This window comes from Hippocampus bargibanti, linkage group LG07, assembly GCF_051943395.1.
Source record: "Hippocampus bargibanti isolate YZ-2025 linkage group LG07, ASM5194339v1, whole genome shotgun sequence".
Lineage (NCBI taxonomy): Eukaryota > Metazoa > Chordata > Actinopteri > Syngnathiformes > Syngnathidae > Hippocampus > Hippocampus bargibanti.
The window spans coordinates 16616149-16636896 of NC_142740.1; the positions used below are offsets into that span (position 1 = coordinate 16616149).

Genomic DNA, 20748 nt, shown 5'->3' on the forward strand with positions numbered 1-20748 from the left:
AGGGTGCAAGGCCTGCTCCAGTTCAGGGGTGATATCTTGCCGCAAGTGGTAGAGTACAAATATTTTGGGGTTTTGTCCACATAGTACATACGTGCACATGCATGTGATGCAAGTTGTTTAATACTGCACACATGGGAGTGTTTATGCATTTATGGTCATGTTTACCCAGCCAATGAGCATTATGTTTTACTGTTGGGCAATCGTCCATAAAGACCATTGAGGCAATGTATGAATACCGCTTTCTGTTGGCTCTTACACCGTGGTAGCACAGAGGGAGTTTATGAACTTGGATATAGGATAGGACCGACGGTTATCTTAGCTTATCTTAGCGATTGCCTGCTGGTACACCATTACCAAATGCGGAGAAAATACAACTCAATGTTTTACCATCAGCCATTGTACATTGTATTAGTGCACTCCTGCACTCCATTTACCAATCTGGCCACCTAAATGTAAATGCAGATTTGGCATACGAATCCAGGCAAAAGAACAAGATCACTGATTACAGCGTCCAATTAAGTTTCCTCCACCAATTGTCAAGGCTCTCACTTCGAGAAAGCGTCACCCTTAATTGTGACACACTGAGTAGATCTGCTACTCTGCTGCATTAATAGGCAATGAGGTGTCTCGGGCCCGTGTTGAGATGCCTGCATAGCTCAGGCATGGCTCATGGCTTGATTTCCCTACTTAAGCTGCTACCCTTCTGGCCTAATATCAGATAAGCAGAAGTAAATCAGTTTTTCCCGCTTTGTACTTTTCTGGAGACTGTTTAGAATTAAACTCTTGGGTCTCCATTTCAATGACAAAATAATTTGGACCCGCCGTGGACATCCTTTTTTAGAGGTTTTTGGCCTTCTTGTGGCGAAAATAATTCAGCTGTCCCTGTCTCCGAATCTAGTTGTTTGGCCAGTTGGGCTACCTTGGGGAGGAGTACTGTGATTCCTCACGAATTCTGATTTGCATGCATATTTAATAAATATTTGCATTTCTTTGTAGTGGTTATAGCGAGTGAGATCAACAGCAAGTCTTAGAGTAATAACTTTATGATGTGAAAACGGCAGTACAAAAATAGGATGCATTTATTACAGTTGCGTTTTTCACAGTAGATTATATATATATATATATATATATATATATATATATATATATATATATATATATATATATATATATATATATATATATATATATATATATATATATACACGCAGACAACTTCACATGCTCAGTTCAAATTTTCACTGTGGGATCTCGGGGTAGTTCATAGAGGCCATCAACACGACACAGATCTGACTCACCCCTGATGGCACGACATCAAGTGGTGGTTACTGCGGTCCATTCGTAGACTAATTTGATATCCTCCATTACATTCTTTTGGGGAATTGCGATACATTTTGATGGAGCCAAAATAAAAAAATAAAATAAAACAAGAGCAGGCCACATTCTACAAAAGCCTGTGCGTATTTACAAAATAAAAGAAAAACAAAGGCTAGCATTCCACAGTGGAGGTATTGTTGGAAAAGCAAAAGCAAAACAAAACAGTTCAATGTGAGGAAACTTTGGAAGGTGGTTGTTGATGAAAAGTCACTTGAGAATTTATTGAACACCCTTGATAGCCATCTTAAAATCATTGCAATTGTACACTCATAGTCCTTGGTAACAAGTATAATTTAGCATGCTAGTAGAACTAAACCAATGCAGAATTGTCAATCTAGCGAAAACAACGTGCAATGACCTCAAGATGAATCTCACTGATATCAAATACATGCTCAAAACTATTTTGCATATTTTTCCGTAATGTAAACATGCAATGTTTTCTAGGCACAGGTTTTGCTGACTATAAGAAACATGTTAAATAACAACTTTATCCCTCACGCAGCTTTGAAATTACCATAGCTATAAACTTTTCGCCCGGCGACCCAGATTTCATCTCATCGATTTAATGAGGAAAACACGTTGTTTTGCCATAAAACAAGACCATAAAAATGCAGTCGCAAGTGGCAAAGGATTAAAAAACAAACAACAATAAATATACTTTTGCTTCAGCCTTCCCAAGGATAAATTTGCCTTTGTTACTAGGATTAAATCATAAATAGCGATTGGTACTTTCTCCAATAAATAATGAACACGTCTCTCGCGGTCTTCTGTTTGTCTTTATGTGTTCATCTGCCCATGACTATGTCGCATCTATTTTTCAACAGAGCCCCTCAACACACGCTGGCATAATGTGACAATGGCTCCCCCCTGAAAAAAATAACCCAATACTTGCTGATGTAGCATACTTCTCTCTCACTGCGCTACAGCCGCTATTCCTATGTGTCTTTAAAATACCACCTGTGTCAACTACCCCATACTCCAGCATAGTTTATGTTGTCATTTTTGATCATGTTGGACTATGGGGATGTGCGGCAATGACAAAAATTTGATAGTGGCGTGGTGCATTACTCTCATCACTTTACATAAACATATTTTACAAAACAAAAAAACAAGGACTCCTAAGCAATACACGATATAATGACCGTTACAAAAAAAAGTCAAAATTTTGCACACCCCCAAATTTTTCAACATGGGACAACTTCTCCCCTCGCACCTCCACTACGCATTTCTACTGCTTTCCAAATCAAATAAACTGTGTAGAATATTGAGGGAATGATTTTCATAAACACAACAGAGGTCAGCTTTTCGATTTTTAAACTGCGTTTTCTTCGCTTGGGTCAAACACACGTGCTTTCCTTGGAGCACCTGCAAGGTAGAAGCACAAGGAAGAGTGATGGTAAGCTGAGCAAGTCATTTTTGAAGTTAATTTACTTTGAGGTGTCTGTACTGTTGCAGTGTCCGTAGTGGCGGACTCCTATGGATCGGCCCAGGAAGCAGGTGGCGCGGCGCAGGTGGCAGGCGCTGGGGTAGGTGATGTTGTCGTTACCGCAAATGGGCTGCTCAGAGGTCAGCGGTTTAGGGCAAGGTGTGGATCGACACATGACGCAGTGGGCGCTGTTAGTCTGGTCCGTCACGCAGGTGTGCGTTCCCGGACACACGACATTGGAGCAGGACTCTGTGGGAACACAACAAAAAAAAATCAATTCTGTCATTCTGTCATTCTGTCATGGCTACTACTCATTCACAATCAATTGTCTTTTTTTTGCTCAATATTGTGAGTTGGATTTAATCCTTGTTCACACAAAGTATAAATTAGTCTGTGTTAAAATAAACCACTTCTTTCAAAGTTAAGGCCAGGGGGTCAAATCTGGCCCGCCACATCATGTTATTCGGCCCGTGAACAAATCAAACTTGTGAGATTCCATGATGCTTGCTGAAGTCTGAACCTAAATTTTAAATTATCCCATTAAACCATAAAAACAGTCAATGTTTTTTCTTTTAAAATTTGAAAAGTAGTTATTCATTACTTTGTTGTGCACTCTATATGTACTATGTGGAGGGGCTTAAACATTGTAATGGCTTCCCCAAATTTTTAATGACCCCCGAGAGGAAATCGTAACAACAATGTGGCCCGCGGCAAAACCAAAGTTTGACAGTTGCATATTCAAATGATAAAATATGTATTATTAATCCCTTCATGAATCTTCCCCATTACAATTTTTGGCTTTTAATTGTTGAATACAAACTTTCCGTCAGGTCATCCGCTTACTTTTGCACTCGCCCTGGTACATGACCTCCAGGTCGGGATGTCCCATGCAGCGGGCCAAGAGTAGGATGCACTCGTCTATGTATGTCCTTCCGTCACTACCGCATACTGCATTCCTGCGTCCGATGTGGGAGCAGTCTGGAGCGCACACACACTGCGGTCTTCCCATCTTCATCTTGCACACTTTTCCAATGCCGCACTTTATGCCTTCGCATGTCTCTGCAAAAGAAGATGGAGTTTTCAAACATGTTAGAAGGGATGTAACAAAATAATGTAAGTCGTCATGAAATATTTGAATATTGTTAATGGCGCAGGAATGAGCATGTTGTCAATGAGGAGGCTCGGCGTGACACCTTGATTAACCCTTTCATGCACGTTGTTACCTGATGACATGTTAAGCCATTGGTGGGCCGTCAGGGCCAGTAAGGCCTTCTCTGCTGGCCTAAAAATATCTGAATCACAGACTAATGTGAATTATATTTTGTCCATGAATTCTTATTAAATAATTCCAAATTGTCTTTCAGCTTTCTTTCATTGCTTTTCCCCTGTAAACCAATCACATTCCAGCCATCATTTGTTACTAGGGTCAGAAATCTACCCGGATGGCTTCATAATCAGTTCTGCAAGCCCTGTCGCATAAAGTAAGTGTTGATGAAACTGTTGCTTTAACCAATCAGATTTCGAGTTGGCAACCCAAGTTCTGCTGGAAGGCACTGGAAACATCAGTGTTTTCGCAAACTATGATTGGCTCGTCACATGATTGGCTTGTCACTAGTCAATCATCATATCACTAGCTACTAGTGATAAGAGCATACTGGCCAGATCTTGCACATCATATCTGTAGTCATCTTCGACCCTCCGGCCGAGAATCCTTATGCGGTCCTGAAACAGGACATCCTGAGGCAAACAACCCTCACGGAACACCAGAGGTACAAAGCTGAAGGTGACTCTCCTTCATAAAATGAACGATGTGACAAATTTTAACCTTGCCTGATATTTACAACAAGCACAATCACTTTTGGTGTGTGGTGCACACCAGGGTGTTGCGCAGGATGGAATGCAGGCCTGCCGTGTTTTCATAACACGTCCAATGACGCGGCCTAAGCTCCCACACAGGCGGGAGGTTGAAGGCGGAGCGGCAGTCCGAGGAGTTCAAATGACTTTTGTGGAAAATTTGACATCCTGAGAGATAAAGAACATGAGCCACATTGCCAGCGTTTTGCTCACTAGTGTAAATTGAGGAGTAGCAGAATCCACAGAAGAAAAAAAAATGAGAAAAAATGTCTGTTTGTTCCCATGAAAACTTCCTTTGATGGACGATTTCAGGTTTTAATCCTCCAAATGCAATATTAAAATTATGAAAAATATAGTACCACACTTCAACTAATGTGTTTATTAAACTGTATGTAATTTATGGGTTTAGTGGTATATATAAAAAAATACACACACACACACACACACACACACACACACACACATATATATATATATATATATATATATATATATATATATATATATATATACAAGTACCTTGGTATACCACAGGCCATTGGCAACCTTGAACTAGCAACAAGGAAAGCGGCTACGACCAAATACCTCCAGCGGGTGAGGCAAGTCCTCAGAAGCCAGCTCAATGGCAAGAACAAGACCCGGGCAATAAACAGCTATGCCCTGCCAGTGATCAGATACCCTGCAGGAATAATAAGGTGGCCAAAGGAAGAGATTCAGACCACGGATGTTAAGACCCGAAAACTCCTCACCATGCACGGAGGGTTCCATCCCAAGTCCAGCACCCTGAGACTGTACACAAGCCGTAAGGAAGGAGGCCGGGGACTAGTGAGCGTGAGAGCCACTGTCCAGGATGAAACATCCAAGCTCCATGAATACATCAAAGAGAAGGCTCCAACGGATGATGTACTCAGAGAATGTCTCAGACAATGGGGAACAGAGGATGAGGTGCTGGAAGAGGGACAATCATGGGAGGAAAAGCCCCTACACGGGATGTACCACCGAACCATAGCAGAAGTGGCTGATCTCAAGAAGTCCTATCAGTGGCTAGAGAGGGCTGGCCTAAAGGACAGCACAGAGGCACTCATCCTGGCTGCCCAAGAGCAGGGCCCTGAACACCAGAGCCATAGAGGCAGGGATATACCACACCAGACAAGACCCAAGGTGTAGGTTGTGCAAAGAGGCACCTGAGACAATCCAACACATAACTGCAGGGTGTAAAATGCTGGCAGGGAAAGCCTACATGGAGGGCCATAACCAGGTGGCTGGCATAGTCTACCGAAACATCTGTGCGGAGTATGGACTGGAAACCCCAAGGTCAAAATGGGAAACACCTCCCAAGGTGGTGGAGAATGACCGAGCAAAGATCGGACTTCCAGATACAGACCGACAAGATGGTAATGGCCAACCAACCAGATATCGTGGTCATAGATAAAGGGGAAAGGAAAGCCGTTGTCGTGGATGTAGCGGTCCCGAGTGATGGAAACATCAGAAAGAAGGAACATGAGAAAATCGAGAAATACCAAGGGCTCAGAGAGGAGCTGGAGAGAGCCTGGAAGGTAAAGGTGACAGTCGTGCCTGTGGTGGTCGGAGCACTCGGGGCAGTGACCCCCAAACTCGACGAGTGGTTGCAACAGATCCCGGGAACAACATCGGATATCTCGGTCCAGAAAAGCGCAGTGCTGGGAACAGCACGGATACTGCGCAGAACCCTCAAGCTTCCTGGCCTCTGGTAGAGGACCCGAGCTGAAATGGGGGACCGACACCACCCATGGTGGGTGAGACGAGGATTTATATATATATAAATCCTATATATGACGGTCCTCACAAACGTCCTCTTGTTCTTGTTTTTGTCTGTCAACATATAAAATGTCACATTCCATTTTCTGCCAAAGCATATTTCACATCACAACATGAAGTTTTGGTTTTCTAACATGGACGTGTGAGTAGAAGAAACCAAAGCCAGCATGGTGAAAACCGGTTCTTACATCTGCCTCGTAGTTCAAAGGTTTGGGTTTGAATATTAGCCCTTTTTGTGTGCAATATGTATATAGATGTGTTTTTCCCTATGCTTGCATTTTTTTTCTTCTGGGTCCCACATTTCGAAAAAAATCATTTTGGGTTAATTGAAGACTAAAAATTAACCGGAGATGTGAATGGGAATTTTTACTTTTCTGTAATCAGTGACCAACCAGACTGGGACCCAAAAATTACAGTTCATGCACAAAATGTTACACTTTGAACATTCCAGATATCGCCAAGCAAAAAAACTCTCAGCTGATGTTCATTCAGGGTTGTCGTCCAGGATTGCTCTTACTCCCTTTCCATTGTGAAAGATGGATGACCTTAAATCACACGTTATGTCCCAGAAATACTCATACTCTTTTATCAGTACTTCATGGTAACCCTTGATGCAGCTCACACACCTCTTTCCTTGAGTTTGGTATCTAGTCCAGATGAACTGCATGACCACTTAACTCATCGGTTCAAGTGAACCTGGATGAACCTCACGAGACAGCTGGATGGAATTATGAGGAGCCCCCGAAACTGCATATGTGTGTGTGTCATCTGCATTTATTTGTTTTGTTTTTTTGTTAACCAGCCACATCTCAAACTTGAGTTAAATCGCTACAAATTGCACAACCTGATCAAAACTCATTTCACAATGAATTACTCTGCTAGATTAGGTACACCTGCACAGTTTGTTTTGTAATATGCACTCTCGAATTTGATGCAGCACTCACTTTGTATGTGTCTGAGTGTTTGGGTCGATTTGCTTCACTTTGTTTACCATAATGATTTACAAAGTACAGTAGATATGTGAGCTCTGTGAGAAGTATCAAAGCAAATGTTCATTTCACGCAACGTATTAATAGAAATGCCAACTTTTCAGAAACTGGTAATTTTGCTGTTTTTTTCTATATGCAACATTTTGGCATTTGACTCCGAATGATTCTGACTTGATCTTGGTTTCACTCCCTGGTGCTTTCTACTATCTTTGTGACTGCTTTATTTCCTGTATATGATGCCTGTCCATGTTAAGTGCTTTGTTACAGCTTCAGCTGTTGTTAAAGCGCTATATAAATCAATATGTATTGTATTGTATTGTATTTTACTGCACCGTGTCTCTTTATTGAGGGTACATTAATCACATACTGTATTTTTATATTCAGGGATTATTGACAACTTCATGTTGCAACCTGGAGATAACCAAAAGAAAAAAATTTCGCTACAAACAAAAACTTATATACACTTTGGTTTTACACAACAGTAACTTAAGCAATAACTACAGTAAAGTCTCGTTATATCGATATCGGTTATATCGATAGTACTGCTTATTACGATACTATTTCTATGAACTCAAGGAGAAATTTACATGCCGCAGGATCGGATATATCGATAGTCCGGTTATATCGATATTTTTTCCGACTCCCGAGAATATCGATATAACGAGACTTTACTGTATGTTGTTTCATTAATAACTACGTAGTTCAAACATGTGACTTATTCTTTTGGATAGCAAATACACTTTGCACGTACTTTGTGTTGGGGAAAATATTTATGCATTTTCCTCCAAATATCCTTTATCGTAAAGCAAGGCAAACTATATTGATTTTGGCTCGCCTGTGATTTGCCGGCGAACACTCCCTGGTGCATCCCATTGTGATTGGACCCATCTCACATTTGATCCGAAAAGGGATGAGCAATATCACAAACTGATACATGGTTCCCCGGAGACATCACTCATTGATATGCAATGCAATTCAATGCTCTTTAGCTCAAAAAGCAGAAATAGTGACATTTACCTTTGCAAGGTTTACAGGAGACGATGCCCAGGAAACCCAACAGGCTGACCTCATTCATGGGCAGGCTGGTGTTAGACCACGCCGTGTCCAGCCGGCCACCCCCGCAGCACTCTTCTTTGGTAACACCCCTCATCAGCACCATGTCGCAGCGGTGGCTCTGCTGAAGCCAACACATTCCCGCTGCAAAAATCACAAATGGTGAGTCAGACAGATAGACTCAATAGGTTGGCAGGCACAGAGATCGGGTGGGTTGATGGGTAGAGTATCTGAGGAGAGATTACTGTAGGGCATATATTGTATAGGACATATATGTATATATAGATATACGGTAGAGATGTATGTATGAACTGTGTTCATACATACATATGCTTAGAATATCTTGTTTGTACACAAGTATGTAGGTCGTGAAATCGCTGTGTATATAAGTATGAAGTTGGCACAGAAGGAAGGTAGCTGGAGAGTTTAGAGTAACAATCAATTGGGTAAAATGATTCCACAGATAGGGAGCTAATCCCCCAGTAATCAGATTTTTGTAACTAGATTACCTGAGTAAAAAGGTAGGTTAGTCAGGTCAATAGATTCCAAGGAGAAGTCATGGATAAACCATCATAACACGGGTTAACTATAATTTCTTTGATGTGACTTTTGTCCACATTTCCAGACATTTTTTACTTTAAAAATTTCCTTCACACAAATATTGTATATCAAAATGATATGGTACCGTAATGCCAAATGCATTGACCTTTGTAAGCTAAATATAACCACCAAAAGATTCATTCATTAAAACCAGTTTATTAAATAAAAATAACTTTTCCACTAAATTATGCACCATGGCAAACCTGCAAAAATAAAAATACATACTCCAAAAACAAAATCACAGACAGATCTCCAAGCCTAAATTTGGGAAACTCAGCTCATAAAAGGTCAATATATTTGAACTAGCTTCATCCATTAGCTTTATTTTGTTAATGATTTATGGTATTTTTTACAAGGTCTTTTTGCACAATAACGTCAATAAATGCACCAATTCATGTGATTACAAATCCAAAGTGAACCTACCACTTGCAGGGTTCCTCCCAATCTGACACAAAGCGAGAGTAACAGCGAATATCACAAAGCTCTTCATCCTGTGCTGTCCTTCCCAAACAAACTTCCAACCCCAAAAAATAAATCACAAAAAAAGAAGGGATACAAATGTTGCTTCTCCGACGCTAACCTTCTCACACTAAGTTGGTGTTGAAACTTCTTTCTCCTTATGTGAATGAATGTGTTGTGGCTAAAGTGATGTAGAATCCGGCCCCCCACCCCACCCTATTCTCCCCTCACACCTCTACCCTCCTCCTCTGTATAAATATTTAGCCCAGATGGAATTATGCTGCTGGGATGGGCGCTATTCTCAGCCAGTAAGAAGAAGGGCCAGGCACGACACTTTGACGCTGACTCAATTTCTAGTCGGGAAATGATACCTCTGTGCGCCAGACACGGGACATGTCTATGACCTCATAAGCTTCATGAAAGTCTAATTACAGACTTATTAAGTCCAGCGGCATAGCTTGGATTTTTGTCATTGATGGCAGCATTGTTCCAATGACTTCTTGAAATGTTTGGGGAAGCACTTGATTTTGCTTAATTATTACGACATGGAGATGCAACCTGAAGTCATTACAGTGGATTTGTTTTTCACCAACTCCATGTCCTTCAGTCATGTACAGTTGTTTTCAGATTTATTTGAACAGTGATTATTTTCTTGATTCAACACTGCAAAGAGTTTAGAAGAAGGAAGATGCAATTATCAAATTGGAATCACATGCAGTCATAGTGGTGAACCGGTTAATGAGTTTGCATGTTCTCCCCGTCCCTTTGTGGGTTTTCTCCGGGTACTCTGGTTTTCTCCAAGATTAAAAAAAAAAAATGTATTAGCTAGCTAGCTAATTTGATCTATTTGAGTTATTCGCGGTTGAACGGGGTTACCTTTGCTGGCTACCTAGCTATCTATCTATTTGCTTTCTATTAGCTGTCTAAATAGCTCGCTTGCTCGGTAGCTAGCTATCTATTAGTCATCTATTAGCTAGCTAGCTAGCTAACTCTATCTATTTGAGGTATTCCCGGTTGAACGGGGTCACCGTTGCTGGCTCCCTCGCTATGGTTGTTATTTTATGGTTTCTTGATTCAACACTGCAAAGAGTTTAGAAGAAGGAAGATGCAATTATCAAATTGGAATCACATGCAGTCATAGTGGTGAACTGATTAGTGAGTTTGCATGTTCTCCCTGTCCTTTTGTGGGTTTTCTCCAGGTAGTCTGGTTTCCTCCAAGATTCCAAAAACATGCAGGTGAATGGAACATTTTAAATTGTGACAAGGTGTGAACGTGGGAACAGATGGTTGTTCATTTCTGTGTGCTATGCCATTGGCTTGCAACCAGTTCAGGGTGTACCTCATCCACTATCTGAAGACAGCTGGGCTAGGCTATAGCACACCTTGTATGGATACGCGTATTGGAGAATGGATGGGAGGATTGATGGATGGGTAATCACAAATAAATCCTGAAAATAATGTCCCATACCAATCTTACATCTTGTGGCTCTTCGATTGGCAAAAACACTCTAGCAGCCGAGAAACACCAAACAATACATGAAAAAAGAATTCATGGGCGGGGATGATCGGTCATTGTTGTTCAGACTCCCTGTGAGTGATTTATTTAGGCTGTATAAATTCCCAAAATCTTAATCACTCACTCAAGAAGTCAGCCATTGTTGGCTTTCACTTTATATTTCCCAATGTGTCTTTATTTTAGTTTTTGTTTGACATTGTGTCGTCATCTGCCGAAGAATTTACCACACAATTTTTTTCCACCCGTGACCCCATTCCATTTGCATGGTATAACTTTTCTCCTGGTTTCGCCATCCCTTCTTATCTCTGTCAATCTAATACACGTTGATAGCGGTTTGTTTTTGGCAAGAGGATTCATTTGCAAAAACACAGAGATGTTTGGATCCATATGTCAGTTGAAGTATGATCAGGCCTTCCAGCTCTTGAACTTTTCAAGCAGTTTGCACATTGTTGTGTCTGTCGACATTTATGATGGAATCTTTTGACAGTAAATGTTGACAATAATCTGCCAACCCATCATATGATGAACATCTGTTGATGTTGTGTAGGAAAACAATATGTTATCATCAAGTTTGTGAAAAGCAAGGAGAACTTGCAAACTTCACACAGAAAGGTCAGTCAGACACTATATTCCATGTCTCTGCAGTGATAGACCATCGTGCTAACCAGTTGACCACCATGCCACTCTCCAAATACAATACTGTCATTATTGGACAGCTCTGGAGCTATTGTGTTTTTTTTGCGCCTGTCATGGGCAGCATTTTCACAGCCCCGCTTTGTTCAGCGGGAAGGTTGGTGCTGTTGGACAGTCTGCGGCCGATGGATGCATGGCTTGAGGAGCCCGCGATGAGAAGAAAGGAGCGTCAGTGATGCGTATGTGGAACTGTCACGGCTTGGAATTGAAGCGGATTGACATGGGACAGGTGATGTTAGACAATCTCTTTTAGCTTGTAGCAGACGTGCACATTTCATCATGAGGTCCCTGATCCACTGGCAAAAAGGACGCTTTGATCTTCTCTTCTTTCATCTAGAAATGCTTCATCCAACAAAGAGGGTACAGAAAGTGCTTAAGATTGAACGTATGTGTTTTTTTAACATTTAAAACGGATTCTTATCTTACAGACAGTGTATTGTGGGTGTTCAAATACCTCTGTCTGTGACTTTTGTATTGTGTCACATTATTTGTAATTTAGTTTTGTTGTTGTTGTTTTTGACTTCAAGATGGCCCCGTGAGAGTGGCTGCCTTAACAGTAAGGCATGTATTTTGTTTTTCGACTTCTTCCTTTCCTCCTACTTTCATCACTTTGCTGCTGTGAATTGTAAATTTCTCCACTGCCAGACTAATCAAGGCTAATCCAATCTAATACAATACAATCATTTGATCCGTATACTTCTTAATGAACTCTGCATACTGTACCGCTGGTCTGTCACAATAAAACAACATTTTGTCCAATTACTTATGGACCTGACTGCCTCAGCCTTCATCGTGTGGGTTCTGCGATAGAAACCAGAGACTGTGATCTCACCACTAACCGAGGGACTTCTTCTAACCAGCATGTGCCAAATCTTATTAATATCAAGTGCCTCCGATGATCATACCGTTCTACTGACGCCGCATTTCATTGACACTCTGCTGTTATCTGATCCAACCGCTGCGGTTGCAACAATTTCTTCAACTTTTGTGGTAAAGGAAAGCATGCGAAAGGAGGACAGTCAGTGAAGGCGTGACTGTTTTTCAGTACCAAATGATAATAAATTAATACTTATTATTATAAAAATAATACATGTGTACTTACGGTTTGGCATCCACAAAGTTACACATGAGCACTCATACTATATTCATGCATTATTTCAATTGCATATTCTTTTTAACGGTATGGAAAGAAAGTATAAGGAACTCTTCTCTATCTTTTTGTGTCCAGAGAAGAGTGTCCTCTTATCATTTCACCCAAACACCTGCATCTCTCAACAATAAACTGGACTGGACTACAAAAACGGATGCCCCAATCAAAAAGGGACAGAGTCGCCTCTTCCTACTCAGGAAACTGAGGTCTTTTGGGGTTCAGGGGTCACTCCTAAAGACTTTCTATGACTCTGTGGTGGCTTCAGCCATCCACTATGGAATTGTCTGTTGGTCAGGCAGCATCACCACCCGGGACAGGAAAAGACTGTAGCGCCTTGTCAAGAGGGCCAGTTCTGTCCTGGGCTCCTCGCTGGACTCTCTGGAGGAGGTGGGCAACAGACGTTTTTTTTTTTTTTTTTTTTTTTTTTTTTTTTTTTTTTTTTTTTTTTTTTTTTTTTTTTTTTTTTTTTATTAATTCAAATGGCATGCAAACATACAAAGTAATAAAAATAAACAAACAACACTGCAAACAAAACACAACAAAAGTAAACAAAACCATTGGCTTTGAATAGCTTGTGGAGCTTCTAAAAGTACATCTGAGGTGCGTCTCAGCAAATCTTTCTGCATACTTGATATTTTCCAAATAGTTGGCAACATACATTAGGTGACATAATCGCGTATGAGACAGTACCTGATCGCACAGGAAATAGAAGTTCCTGACAGATAATCATTTTACAAGAAGAAAGAAGAGGAGAGAAGAACAAAATAGAAGAGAGAGAGAGCGGGGGAAGGGGGGTGCCAGGGGTTTTAACATTCCATGGAGTCTGCACAACATAGTGAAATTGACAAAAGAAAGAGAGGGGGGGGACACCAGATGATTTCGGCAAGCACATCATCCTATGCCATATTTCATCAACAAATCATGTGTTTTGATAGCATTTGGGTCGGCAGATGGTTGAATTGTTTTCTGATATAGTTTCATTTCATTTTGAAATATTACAAATAGTGGTTTCCTCCCACAAAATTTAGATTTATGAATATGATGTTTGGCAAGAAAAACTAATAAATTAATAATAAAATATTTATCGTTGGTCTTGTTGTAATATCCAAACAGCATGTCTTTGTAATGAAATATGAACAGAGAAGTGACTTTACATTGAACGTATTTGACAAAGTGTTTCCAGAAGCGAGTAGTTTCGGGACAAGCCCAGAAGAGGTGAGTTGCAGTTTCAGGCTCAGCTTCACAAAATGTACATGATATATCCTGTAAGGACCGTATCTTATGTTTAACAGGATAGCAACGGTGCAAAAGTTTGTATGTTATTTCTCTTTGTTTGTTGGTGATGAAAAATTTATATGGGAGGGTCCAAACCTTTTCCCATGGAATATTTGGGACATACGTTCTCCAGTGATGAACAACGTAGGGAACCGTCACAAAGGATTTTTGAAACAAATGTCGAATTGCACGGTTCCGATTTCGAGCAATTGATGAGAAACAGAGTTTCCCCAGGGCAGTTTCTGTCACTGGAATTGGCGGTGGTCTGTCGGGAGTAGCGGAGTGACCCTTGAACAGGCTTATGATACCACTTGGGATGGCATCCATAACGATGGCAAAGTCCTTAGGGGTCACAGGGATTTGATGCGTATTGAGAAACTCAGCATAGTTCATTAAAATATTGTTTGTGTTAAAAAGTTGCTTTACATAAATGATACCCCAGTCAATCCATCTCGACAAAAACAGTGATTTGTTTTTGTACAAAATATGACAGTTATTCCAGATCATACATGAATGCGGAGAGAAAGAATGGTTATACATTAGGCACCAGGCTAATAAAACTTGTTTATGAAATTTTGATAGGTTAACAGGCAATTTTTCAACCTTATAATTACATTTCAGCAAGAAAGGGCAACAGACGTACGCTAGCTAAACTAAAAGCTATGATGGACAGCCCCTCCCATCCCCTCCTGCCCACCCTCACAGCACTGGGTAGCTCCTTCAGCCAGAGACAATTACACCCGCGCTGCAAGAAGGAGAGGTACCGCCGCTCTTTTCCTACCGACTACTGTCAGGCTTCGTAATTCTCAATGATCACATGTGAAAAAAATAAAATAAAAATGGACACTTGTAAATATGAATTGATGCAATATATCAATATGCCTTTCTTGATACTTGCACTATGTACATTTTTTATGAAACGGTTTTGCACACATACAGTACACAGTCAACATTTTTATTTTGCTATGCTTAGAGTATCTTGTTTCTATCCTTTCACTCCCCTCCAACCCCATCCCGTTTCAAATTACTGCTGTGGACTGCAAATTTCCCCATTGTAGGACGAAAAAAGGTTTTCTGATTCTGATCCATGTTCTTTCACCTCCTTATAATGCAATAGAGTACATCATTATTTATGTAGCACTTTCACAACAACGGCAGCTGTAACAAAGCGCTTTCCAGAACAATGAACACAAAATAATAATACAACATCGTGACAACCATTTCTAGACACGCCTTGTTGGAAGTTATCAAATGTGTCTGACACCATATGTTATGTTCTCTTTTGCTCATTTTCTTCCTTGCTTGTTTTGTCTTTTAAAGTAGCACATGTTGTAATATCCAAGTCCGCGTGAAGGATATTGGTTGCCTTCATGAGTTGAGATCCCCAGGGCCCAAGAAGGAATGCCTGAGAGGGTAAGACAAAAAGCGAGCCTACAAGCCGTGGGTGGGCTGCTTCTTTCGCTGGGCGTCTGCCCGTTCGCTCATATGGTTTGCATCACAGTTGCCGAGCCATACAAATGAATACAGTATGTTGGGGAGCGGGGAACGCCCTCAAATGTATGATCTTTTGCACGCATTGGGGCCCCCTTTCATGTGGCGTGGCTCGTTGTGAAGTAGTGAAAGTGAAGATTGGCATCCTGAATTGGGGACACATTGAAGGATTGACTTCAGACTAGTCAGACAGAGAATGTCTGGTTGACTAGGCCAAACATATTTAGGTGGATGTGGTGGAAGACATCACTGCCATCTAGTGGTAAAGTTTTGCATCGCAAATAATGTGGGTACTCTGAGTAAAGTACCGATTTGCAGCATAATTTCATAAATAACATAGATACGTTATTGACTTTAAATTGTGTTATGTTATTTAAATTTTATTGCTGATTCATGTACATTGGAGACAATGATGGTCAATTGCAGGGCACCCATAGAAATAAAACGGGTTGCATCAAGACAGTTGTTTATCACCTTTTCCACCTTGCACGTATCTCCTGGCAGAGATTCGCTGACATAAAATAATATATCTGAATAATCTGTACCAACTACTTGTCAAATATACTGTAGCAGGAGGCCCGTTATCTTCAACCAAGTAAACGCTGTAATGGTGATAACAATCGAACTCATAAAATTGGCACAGCTAATGTTAGCTTAATTTGACTGATTTAGGAAATGGCAAGATTATGCGAATGCAAATAAAACGTTGTAAAATGATGTCAGGATGTACATTTTTACCAGCATTGACTGTTTGGGAAAGTTTGAAGACGACTCTGTTCTGAAACTGTTCTAGCGTTCACTCGTCAGTTCCTGAAGGTGTCGCCATTTATCTCGCACAAAAATGTAGTCACACTTGTAGGCAGTTGGCTCTTCGTTCATTGGGGACCGAACACTGGCAGTTTGAATGTATCATACAACGTCAATTTGATATGAAAAAGCCATTAAATTATGATTTTAGGGCTTTGAAATGAAAAACTGGTCACCAGTCAATCACAAGGATATCACAGAAATGAAGAACCATTCATACTTTAGGTTAGTTCGGAGTCCTAAATGAGCCAAACATTGATGTTTTGGAACCAACAATGAAGCTGGCATTTGTGGACAAAACCCAAGCATGTATGGGGAGAACGTGAGAAAGGAACGCCTGAACAAAGGTTCAAACCGCTATTGTGAGAATTATACACTAATCTTTTGGCCAGGCATCACTAAATTAGTCCCTGTAGGTCTCAGGTAGTCCCAGTTCCATCTGAAGTTCCATAGTACTATTCTCAAAAGTTCTTTCAGAAGTGTTGATTAAATTGGTATGCCTTTATATGAATCAAAACACAACAGAAATCGTCTCCATTTGAAAAAGCTTGGCGACTCCTGCCCCAAACAAATCTGGAAAAAAAAATTCTGAAGTCCCTGTGTTTGTTCTGTACAATTTCTCCTCTCTTTCCACGTAACTAAAAAGACACGTGGTTTTTCTTGGTCAATCCATTTATTTTCTACGTCACTTATCCTGTTCAGGGCCGCCAGTTTTAATGTCCTGGACTAGTCAGATAGAGTCAGACAACTATATAGTGACACTCATTGCGTGGGAACTAAACCTATGTTTCACCTGCATGGATCTCAGCTGTGTGAACCACATCAGAAATGTCTTTTTTTGTTGCTCTGGGTCACATTAGATATTAAATGAAGGGTTATCGAGATAAGAGCAAAAAGACAAAGATAAGATTTGATTCTGCAAGCCACAAAAAATTAAGTTATCTGTCTCTTGGCCTTTACTTTGACATCTGTGCACCGCGTCATGGATCAGTGACATAATTGTAGTCATTTATAGCAATATCTGGACATATATTGCAGTGTAAAGTTGAATTGGGTCATGCTGAGAGCTGTTTCTAAGATTGCCTTCCACTCAGGAGTACCTCTTAGTACCACGCAGCTCTTATGGATTGACCTAATGTCATGTGATGTACAAAATGCATCCCAAGTGTCATACGGGTGAGTCAATGTGATGGAGAATAAATGAATTTGTCAACGTGTACGTCAAAATATAACCAAAGTCAAGTTAGTGGTGAGGTTAAAAGCAAGCCACGTCATGCGTCCACTCAATTTGAGCCTCATTTTGATTGACGGCCTTCCTTCTCTGCCACTTTGACGCTGCCCTCAACCTCTCCGCTTCCTTCCTGTGCATGCAAAGTCCCGCCGGCGCTTGATTAATGGAGAAGGTTAATGTCAGCACACACTCAGCTCATACAGCTGCCCCCCATCTCCTTCCTTCCTCTTCACCTTTATCTTGGAACACCCACCCCCCTCAGCTCTCCGCCCATTTGCCGACGAGAACAGCATGCCGAGGCAGTCGTGACCGAGGGAAGAAACCCCCACACCCACCACCGCTGCTGCTATTGGCCTCCGGTCAGGCTCCATCTGCATGCTGCTCAACAAACAGATGTTCCACACAGGATTCGAGAACATTGGGGACATTGGCCGGAGATTATAAAGTTAATTACGTAAGCAAACTAAAAGGTCAAGTGTGCACTATAGTCACAGAATAATATCCTATCCACCTGAGAGGGGAATCGAAGAACTTAGTTAGGCCAGAAGTATTTTGATATGAAAGTTGTTTGCACCTTTTGACTGAAACTGAGTAGAATCTCATTTAGGTATGAAACACATTGTATGTCCAATGTGCCCCCGTTAATTTTAGCAAATTCCCACACTTCTAAAAATATTCAGAATTGCTAGTTTAAACGTTAACTCACATCCGCATGGGAACTTCTGCAAACAACCTGGGTTAAATGTGGCTCCTCCCAAACATACAACAGTGTTAATATGTCCAGATCACGTAAATTCTTCATACTTGATGCAATTACTATTTTTAGTTAGTCGTCAGTAAAACCTCCAAAAATGCAGAAGGAAGTAGTACAGCATTTATGTGCACAGTCAGACCTCACTTTGTGTTAGATTTGCACTAAGCATGAGAATTGTGCTCATGAATAATATGGAAAGCTTGAATGGAAAAGAATCAACGACTGCATGAAGTCAGTAGTCCACTGATATCACCAAAACGCATCTCCTACATGAAAATGCAAGGACGACCAAAACCAACTGCCTATTACCTTTACAGCTGCTCCTATATTTTATTTTCTACTTATTCTTTTCCTTTCCTCTTTCTTTCATAACGTTGTAAATAAATGTTATCTCATCTCATCTCATTAACATTACTTTCAGTGAGTCTTGTTCTGGAAACAAGATTGTTTTATTGTTTGTGTAAAAAAAAACTTTGAGCATTTATGCTTTCAAATCATGCATGAAATGAAATAAATAACCAAGTAAATATTTTTTTCAACCAATTTCTGAACAAGTGCCAGGCATTCTGCCCATTGGTTAAATAAACACACAACACAATATCATATTTTTTCTCAGCCCATTAATTAGCAGCTAGGGCAGGGGAAGTTCCAAAGCAAACATACCACTCTGATGATTCTGAAATGATGAACTTCTGCAAGACAAAACAACAACCTGATCGCTCTTTGTTGTTCCCTGATTGGTTCAACGAATTCATTCGTTATGGACAAAACTTCACTGGGCTCATGTTCTAAGCTAAATTGCTCCGTACCCTCTTGATGTCATTCAGGTCTTCAAAACAAGTCCCTCTGACCTTCGATAAGGCCCTGCATCTTGTTTTGTAAAAATAATTTGCCACAACATTATCAGCCTGACACGTCTTTGCTGCAAGCGATCTCACACTTCATGAAATCGAATTAAGATCTGTGAAGAAGGAAGTCATCTACCAACGGAAACCATGAACATGTTTGTGTTTTCCACCAGATGACTCATTGCAAACATGGTGGCGTCTGGAGTGGGGCACAAATATGAACCATCATAAATGAAAAAAAGAGTAAAGTCTGGAGGTGGATGCCAGAGCCAGATGAGCCAATCAATATCACCTAATTATTAATACATTATTGTAATCACTATCATGTAATGAGTGAGATTGACACTGGTTCGCATCTAGGTTGGGGAAGAATTAAGAAACAAACATACTCATCAATACATCTGTGTAAGCTCTCAGTCGTACAGGAGTGGTCCATCGATGAAAAGGTTTCTTTAGCCATCATCAGTAGTTCTTTGAAGGTGCCGGACGTTTCGCTTCTTATCCAAGATGCTTCGTCAGCAAACTAAAGTCTTGTGCTGGTAGTTTCGGCCTTATATGTATCCCGACTGTCCAGACGTGGCGGTGCCGGACTCTGCCATGATAGGTCCCTGCTCTCAGGATGGAAGGAGCAGAGGACTACTCCCTGCGGCTACACTAATTACCTCTATTGTCCTGCCTGAGTATGAGGTCTACGACTGGCCTGATTGCCCCATTTGCATTGGTATCACCTCATCAGTATAACTATGCATATGTTGCCTAAGAATCGTTCGTACAACAGACTTCTTAGTTCTTAGTCATTAATAGTGTTATTGTATTAGTCATTAATAGTGTTATTTATTGTATTATGAGAATTACGAGTAAGTGAAACGGTGCATTTGTGCAAAATTGAATCCAAAAAATGTTACGCTTCCTTCTTTTTCCCTCCTGTACAAGTCAGCCATATCCGTCCATAAAACTTTGGCTTTCAAGATAGTTTCTGCAAATGACATTTCTCTTGTCAGTCATCCTGGTTGATGGGATTTGCTGATATCAATGGACTATTGACTTCATGCAGTCATTTATTTTTTTTTCATCCAAGCTTTCAATATTATTTATGAGCACGATTCTCGTGCCCAGTGCAAGTCTAACACAAAGTGAGGTCTTACTATGCGAATAGGTGGTGTACTACTTCTGCATTTTTGTAGCTTGAAAGGGGCGGTTGCGCCGGATTGGGGGTGATCACTGATGGCTAACTAAAAATAGGAATTGCATCAAGTAGAAAAAAATGAGTTGATCTGGACTGATAAACACTGTTATATGGTAGGGAAGAGCCACGTTTAACCAAAGTTGTTAGCAGCAGTTCCGACGAGGATGTCTGTTAATGTTTATACTATGGATATCAGCAATTCTGACTATTTTCAGGAGTGTGAGAATTTGCAAGTCAATTTG

General features: G+C 40.7%; 1 protein-coding gene across 1 annotated transcript; it reads right to left on the minus strand.

Moving 5' to 3' along the window:
- Positions 1–1558: 1558 nt before the first annotated feature.
- Positions 1559–9738, minus strand: fstl3 (follistatin like 3). Its single transcript, XM_089001461.1, has 5 exons — positions 9520–9738; positions 8461–8640; positions 3647–3862; positions 2825–3052; positions 1559–2742 (listed from the first exon to the last, which is right to left on the minus strand). The coding sequence occupies exons 1-5, from the start codon at positions 9584–9586 to the stop codon at positions 2690–2692; spliced, it is 744 nt and encodes a 247-aa protein (XP_088857587.1). The 5' UTR covers positions 9587–9738; the 3' UTR covers positions 1559–2689.
- Positions 9739–20748: the final 11010 nt, after the last annotated feature.